At 37.3% G+C, this 8,220-nt stretch overlaps 1 protein-coding gene and 1 pseudogene across 1 annotated transcript; both read left to right on the top strand.

The window, feature by feature from the left end:
• Positions 1–1,042: 1,042 nt before the first annotated feature.
• Positions 1,043–4,213, top strand: LOC136871999 (Golgi phosphoprotein 3 homolog sauron). The gene has a single exon (XM_067145789.2). It carries the CDS (start codon positions 1,197–1,199, stop codon positions 2,061–2,063), a length of 867 nt encoding a protein of 288 aa, XP_067001890.2. The 5' UTR covers positions 1,043–1,196; the 3' UTR covers positions 2,064–4,213.
• A 162-nt stretch (positions 4,214–4,375) lies between these two features.
• Positions 4,376–7,804, top strand: LOC136872000 (dnaJ homolog subfamily A member 2 pseudogene; annotated as a pseudogene).
• The last annotated feature ends 416 nt before the right edge of the window (positions 7,805–8,220 follow it).

Raw genomic sequence — 8,220 nt, forward strand, 5'->3', positions numbered from 1 at the left:
TGGGCATCACGTTCCAAACGAGCATGACATCCTTCAACAGCCACGTCATAGACAGAACGACAGCAGCAATCAGAGCCATCCACAATATCAAGAATATATCTATGCTATCCCTTAACACAGCGATGACTTTATTCAAGACCGCAATAACCCCAATTGTCTCATATGGAATCGAAATAATATGGGATAACCTGACAATCGGTGACTTGGAGAGGATAGAAAGGGTCAAAGCAAGGTTCCTCAAGAAGGCCCCAGGAGTAGGCAAACTGGCACCCTCCAGACTTGTTTATGTGCTGGCACGGGAAACTTACTTCATCGAGGATCTACGACTCAATCTACTACTGCCATCTACCGGCTCATTCCAAGTGCTTCAGAAAAAACTTCTTAAGAAACGCGCGGAAATAGACCCCGAATTCTACGGAAATGACGCCATGATCGATCGAAACTGGACCAATCACCTTCAAGAGCAAAGACATGTCATAACAAGATATTATTATTATTAGAAAAGCGCACGAATGTGCATTACAAAGATCATTGACTTCCACCACAAAATATGCGCAAAGACAAAATTCCACAACCCAACAGATAACTGTGTTTGTACACTGTGTAAGCAAAAGTGCGACCTCTACCATCTGCTAAAGTGCAAGAACAGAATAAAGACTCTAACAGAATACAGCATAATGTAAATTGGCACAACAAACTCAGTACTCATTCGAGTACTCCTTATATAATTAATGGCAGCTCTGTGTATTCTTTACTCTCTGCCTTGAACGTAGCGATAGTCTGTTGTTTCACCAAATATTTTATAATTTCACTCATCGTCTCACAAGATATGATGAATGGAATTATTTGTGGTTGTTTGTTATTTTTAATTATACTCAACGTATCAGGGTGCAAAAATATCAATTTGTAACACGTCTTATGTGGAATAATAAGTATTCACATGTTTTCTTCCATAGTTGTTGTCTGTTGCTTAGCAACGAATTGAGTCCTTTCCGATGTGAGTATGGGTTTGAGAGTTTGTAACATCAGCAGTTGTCGTTTTAGTAGATGGTTCAGTAGTCTGAAATTTAAAGTAAAGTTTCTTTTGTATAAGTCGAATGTCAAATTTGTGTCCGCATTTTGTTTGTTTCATCCTTACGGATGCTCCATTTTGCGATTTGTTGCGTGCATATAAACTGTAGTTTAGAATTAAAAACATGAGTAGGGATGATGGATTAGTGCAAAGACGCAATGTGTCACGAGAATTAGGGGAAGGTGTGTCAAAAGATCCTGGCGATTATGACGAGAAGAAAGCGACCGAACGAGAAGAAGACTTTCAGGATTGTGATTCAAAGGAAACACGACTGACGTTGATGGAAGAAGTCTTTTTGCTAGGATTGCAAGACAAAGAGGGTTATACTTCTTTTTGGAATGATTGCATATCTAGTGGTCTAAGGGGTTGCATAATCACAGAGTTGGGTATTCGAGGACGTATCGAGCTTGAAAAGGCTGGAATGCGTCGAAGAAGCCTTCTTAACAGGAAAGTACTGCTTACAAACGACACTCCCACAGGCGATGTATTATTAGATGAAGCATTAAAACTCATGAAGGAAACCGACCCTCCTGAAACAGTGGGAAATTGGATTGAGTACTTAAGTGGTGAAACCTGGAATCCATTGAAGTTGCGTTACCAATTAAAAAATGTGAGAGAAAGATTGGCAAAAAACTTAGTTGAAAAAGGTATTCTTACTACTGAGAAACAGAATTTTGTTCTGTTTGATATGACCACGCATCCACTTATGGACAGTGTTACGAAGGCACGATTAGTGAAAAAGGTGCAGGATGCCGTTTTAACTAAATGGATAAACGATCCACATCGTATGGACAAACGGTTGTTATCCCTGATATGTCTTGCACATGCTTCAGATGTGCTAGAAAATGCTTTTGTCAGATTAAATGATGATGACTATGAAGTGGCAACCAGACGCGTGCGTGAGTTGTTCGAGTTGGACTTTGAGGCTGAGAGCATGAAGCCCAACACCAATGAAATTATGTGGGCTGTGTTTGTTTTCTTCATTAAATAGAAATGAAGTAATGGTATACTAACATAATTTATTCAGATCATTAACTGTCGGTGGATCTTGCCTCTGGCAGCTTCATTTTTCATCTGGAATAATGATGAAGAATACCAGTGGTGGAGAGTGGCTATTTTTACTACTACACATATACCATATTTTCTCTTATTTGGAATGACCACATTACTTTTAATTTTAAAATTTTTCTTTATTTTTTCAGTACATTTATTCTGAATTTTTAAGGGTGAGTAACAAGATAGAAGCTTCTTGGATATAATAATCAGTGATGGTCATCATGCCACATTAATGGGGGTGTTGCCTTATGAATTATTACACCCATTTTTATATTACACTAGGGATTGGGAAAATAGGCTATAACGTATGTTCAGTTTGGAGTATTTGTTTTTGAAGTTCTATTAGACAGATAGGGAAGGATATTGCAAAAAGAATGATGACAGAAACTGCATTTTTAGTTTAGGGCAGCTGCAGAGGGTAAGTTATTTCAAGCGCACAGTGGTTGTACATTGTTTCTGATGGGAGTTTTCATGCTTCTTTAAAAATTTTGAGAGTTCATGTATTTCATGACTATCTGGTTTTGTTTCTGCATTACACAGAATTTCTTTTGTTAATCTGAAAACCGTTTATACTTTCTAGGTAAAGAATTTTTGGAAATAAATACCCAAAGCAAAGTATCTACATGTTTGATCCAGGAATGCAACTAGGCCTATAGATCAAATATAATTACATTTTACAAGATATTTGATTCCTCCTGTATAACTCTTCAAGTAATTTTTTTGCACCTAAAGTAGCTTTTGAAATGCTCTAAAGGAGAATAAATAGCTGGTCTCTTAATTGTATACCTGGATCATTGTGGTGAGAAATTACAGGAGAGCTATTTAGTTTGAAAACTGTGGTTTACATTTCAGAAGACATCCTAACAGAAAAATACCAAGATATTAATCTATAATTTTTTGTTTGATTATTAGTAGGCATAGAGGGATAAGACAGAGAGAACTGTAATCTTAAAAGATAGAGAGAGTGGGGTCTGTTAAAAATACAAGAATATCAGAGCATGCCAGAAGCATGGGGACTGCATACAATGAGAAGTCAAGGAAAGTTCAAAAAAGTATTTTCATGAAATATCTATTGTATTGGTGCACATCTAAGAAGGTTTCATTCAATTTTATTTACCTTGTCACTTCTTGGCATCACTTGTGGCAAATGTTGAAATCAAGACCAATTTCAGAGAAAATAATAACCCTAGAACCACACTGTGCCAGGCTGAGTGGCTCAGATGATTGAGGTGCTGGCCTTCTGACCCCAACTTCGCAGGTTCGATCCTGGCTCAGTCCGGTGATATTTGAAAGTGCTCAAATATGTTGGCTTTTTTGTTGGTAGAATTACTGGCACGTAAAAGAACTCCTGCAGGACAAAATTCTGGCACTTTGGCATCTCCAAAAACCGTAAAAGTAGTGAGTGGGATGTAAAAACCAATAACATTACATTAGAACCACACTGTAGGGTCACCCATGACCCTACCATCCTAAGATCATTCCTGTGCATGCATCCAGTAGCACTAGCTTGCTGTTATTCATTCTACCTTCAGTGTTTGGGAGGGAGTTGAAGTGCCAACAATAGTCGATTGCTTTTCTTCATTTATTGTTGGTTACATGTGCATTCGGGACATATACGACCCAATGGTATGGTTTATGTAACATCCGATCAGTCACCATTGATCACCATTTAAGACTGTCGCCCAAGTGGCAGATTCTCTATCAGTCTCTAACTAGTTTTTTTTGCAAATGATTTCAAGGAAGTTGGAAATTTACTGAAAATGTATATTACAGTATATTTAAGACAATTTTTCTTTATGCATCACATAAATATTTAATTAAATAACTGAGTAGAATGGTGCATTATTTGAATGGTGGAAATGGTATGTTCAAGTCTTGGTCTTTCAGAAGACGAAATTTTCAAAATAATGTATGAAGTAGGACATGAAATCACAGTGCACAGTGAGTAGAGGAATATATTGACAAAATAGCTGATAGTGAAGAAGTAACAGTAGAAGAGGGTGATGTTGATGAGTTTGAAGAAGAGGCTAATGATGATGAAAAACAGATTTCTTGGAAAATAATTATTGGTAGAAATGGTCACAAAGGGTTTACTAATCTTTTAAATTCAAGATACAAGAAAGCAAATTTTGGTATCCGGGAACCAATAAACAGCTGTGTTCTATTTTGTGATGATATCAATGTGTAAAAGAGGTAATAATAATAATAATAATAATAATAATAATAATAATAATAATAATAGGGAAGGTGCATCCAGTGAGCATAGGAGTACATTACAACTTATTCTAAACATAATTGTGTCAATGATGCTGTTCTGTTGGTACATTTCATGACGTGATATTCTTCACACTTTTTTCCGCACAAACCGCAAATACATTCGTCCGTTGCCTCGTGGAATGACTTCAAACTGCAGATTCGGTGGTGGAAACCATTCATTGCCGTAGTGATGTAAAATTATTTGTCTATGTTATACCTTTTTGTTTGCAAATCTTGTAGGAGCTCCGTGTATGCAGCTGCAGTTAGCAAGAGCTATTGTAGCCTCGGGTCCTCTACTAGAAATGTTTCCCTCACCAGAACATAAGTATAGCGCGACCGCATGTATTTTGAGAGATCTAGTACCTTTTTCAAGTATCTTGCTTTTAAGTTTTCAACCTCCCTTAATTGCTTCTTCGGTAAGTGTTCTCACATTAATTCCAGTCCATAAGTAAGCACGGGAATCACTTTCGCTTCAAATAATCTCATTGCCGTGGCTATGGACATTCTCGATATATGTCTGTTATCACTTATGCTTTTTATAGCAGTCGCTAGTCTTTCCCTTATGTGGATTGTAAAGGCTGATGCGGTTACTTGAATGGTGATGCCCAAGTACTTAAAGTGATTCTTTGGAGTCAGCACTTATCCTTTGCATGTTATAGCTTTCCTTCTCCGTAGCCCACCTCCTTTTCTAAAAGCTACAAATTCTGTCTTTCTTTCATTTATCACCAAGTCATTCTCTTCTGTCCACTCTACAACAAGGTCTATCACTTTCTGTAGATCTTCTATGTTCTCTGGGGTGAGAGCCATATCATGTGCATAAATGTGGATGCTTGTGTTTGGTGCGCCTTCCTTGACTCTGGTGACTACTTCGCTTGTGTAGATGTTAAACAATACTGGACTGAGTGAATCACCCTGTAGCACACCGACCGTTTGACTTATCCAATTTGATTTTGATAGCCCATCCCACACCTGTATTTGATTTTTAGCCAGTATATTTGTAATTAGTCTTGTCAGCCCTGACTGCCCTACTAAGTTCTCCAGTTTTTCCATAAGCGCACTCCTATTCACTGTGTCAAACGCTCTGCTGAGATCGATGAAGATAGCAAACATCTTATGCTTCTTAATCTTCTCTTGAATCTCAGTGATTAGGTTTCCAACAGTCATCAAGGTGGATCAACCATGTTTAAAGCCAAATTATTGTTCTGGTAGCAGCAGGTTCACTATGGTACTCGGCCTTTGAGTCAGTACTCTTGTTAGCAGTTTAAAGGGCTCTGATTCTAGTGCTATTGCTCTATAGGAGCCAGGTTCACTTCCTACCTTTCCCTTTGTACAGTAACTTGATGATGGATTTGTGCCAGTCAAGTGGAATATGGCATCTTTTAACACACTTATCAAAGAGTTCTGTCCAGATGTTTTCCAGATAGAGCAATGATAGCTTTAAATGTTCATTGCAGATCTCATTTAGACTGGGCACCCTGCGCAGTATACTTCCAGATATTACCTTCCTTACCAGATATTACCTTCCTTACCAGATATTACCTTCCTTACTTTCACTGGTGTAAAGCGCATGCAGATACAAAGTTGTATGATGTATTAGGAGTCGGTAGAAATGCGCCTAATCTTGAAATTAAAAAGACCTTAGAAGACTTGTATAATGGGAAAACAGCAAAGCTTCAACTTAGCAAGAATGTAATATGTACTGTGGGGGATGGGAAAGGAGGCCGAACTGGTGCATCTTACACCTGTCGTATATGCAGAGGTAGTGGCATAAAGGTTACATATCGGCAGCTGGGACCTGGTATGTCCCAACAACTTCAGTCAGGGTGTTCAGACTGTGGTGGGGAAGGTGAAGTGATAAATGAGAAAGATCGCTGTTCTCTTTGCCAAGAAAAGAAAGTGGTCAATGAAACAAAAATGTTAGAGGTTCATGTCAATAAAGGAATGAGGGAGAACCAGAAAATTTATTTTCGTGGTGAAGGAGATCAACAGCCTGATGTTGAACCAGGAGATGTGATAATTGTTTTTCATCAAAAGCCACATGAGAAGTTCCAGAGGTGTGGCGATGATCTAATTATGGCTCACTCTATTTCATTCACAGAGGCTCTTTGTGGGTTGTGTATGACCTTGAAACATCTAGATGGAAGAGATCTACTTATCAAGCATCCTGTGGGACAAGTGATAAAACCTGGTGATGTGAAAGGCATTGAAGATGAAGATATGCCACATCATACAAACCCTTTTGAGAAGGGGAACCTGTACATCAAATTTGATGTAACTTCCCCTGAGAATCACTTTGCAAATGAGATTATGCTGAAGGCATTGGAGATGCGTTTGCCTGCTTGTCCCACTTTCAACGTGCCCAAAGGTGAACAAGGAGAAGAAGTAGACTTGCATGAATTTGATCCAAATGACCACAGTACTGGTAGCTATGGTCATCAAGAAGCTTATGCCAGCAATGACGATCATCCGGGGCCGGCTGGTGTACAATGTGCCCACCAATGATGGCCCTATATTACTGATAGTCTGGCCAAATCGCCAAATGGCATAATGCCTATCTAACAAAATGGGACTTGTGTACGTTGGAGAGCTGCTGAATAGAGTGCTTTCTCAAGGACATGGAATTTTAATTTATTTAATTACTGTGTTCATGTGCCTGGTTACATAAGCCTTTCTTGTTAAGGTTTACTCACATTGACAATATTTCTGTTAGTCTCATATATTTTGTTATGAATTTTAAGTCGTACATTCAGAACAGGATAATTATGTAATCCATTTCACTAGTAATGTAATTATTTAATAACAATTTTAACAAACTTATATTTTAAAAGAAAAATCTTTGAATGCTATTCTCTGAATCAATAAAAGAAAGAATTAACATACAATTTCAAAGTGAATTGACTAAATTATGCCTTTAAATGGGTTATCTGCAACCCCAGAGTGTGGTTTTTGTCCTGAAAGTGACGGGGTGTGGTTCTAGGTTAAACTCGTTATGTCTGCCCTTGCAAATACTACTTCGTGAATGTAATTGTGTTTCGAAACTTCATTTCGATTGGTCCGTATTGAACTGAGATTAAATTATATGGTGAATGTAACCTCTTAACGAGTATTTTTCTTTTTAAATCACAATTCATTTCAGCTTTTGTTATTTGGAGTTGTAATGTATTATGTTGCTTTTCTAATCTAAATTTTACACCGACATATTATTTGATTGTACAAGGGGAAGTGGCTGGTCTGTGAAGCCCTTCTAGTTTTTTTTTTTTTCAGAGAAGAAATATTTATTATTAATGAGATGTTGAATAGAATGACTCTCCATGTTACAAGCTGTAAACATGTTTCTGACAGAAACGTTTAAACCCTTCCATTCATTATGTCTGCGAATAGCTGCCGCAGATAAATAGATTATATGCTAATGTCACTTAACTGTGTGATTGTCTTTTTTATTTTGGTTCACTCCAGGTTAGCATTTAATTCTCTTTTGGAAATAAAACTTGGCCTTTAATACTAGGCAAGATGTTCTCAAGGTAAAAACATTATCAATATTAACCAAATCAAAACACTGAACTGTCTTCCTAAATGCAAAATGGAAGATTCTCTTGAAAAGAAATTTCGATGCAGGTTTGGTTGAATTTAATTTGTTACCAAATGTTAAGATATAAAATGCAGAATTCTGATGGTGAGAGAACAAAACAGCCTTGAATTAACCAGTTAATCACCAAAGTCTTTTATTTTTAACCTGTCAGTTTGAAAAGCATACTGATAATTAAAATATAATTAAAACAAACAAATAATAACATGAGAATATCATGCCAAAATTTGTAGAACCATGAACTACCACT

The sequence above is a fragment of the Anabrus simplex genome, chromosome 4 (assembly GCF_040414725.1).
Source record: "Anabrus simplex isolate iqAnaSimp1 chromosome 4, ASM4041472v1, whole genome shotgun sequence".
Lineage (NCBI taxonomy): Eukaryota > Metazoa > Arthropoda > Insecta > Orthoptera > Tettigoniidae > Anabrus > Anabrus simplex.

Coding starts and splice junctions, on each gene's coding strand:
- LOC136871999 (XM_067145789.2), top strand. CDS start 1,197: ATGAGTAGGGATGATGGATTAGTGCAAAGACGCAATGTGTCACGAGAA.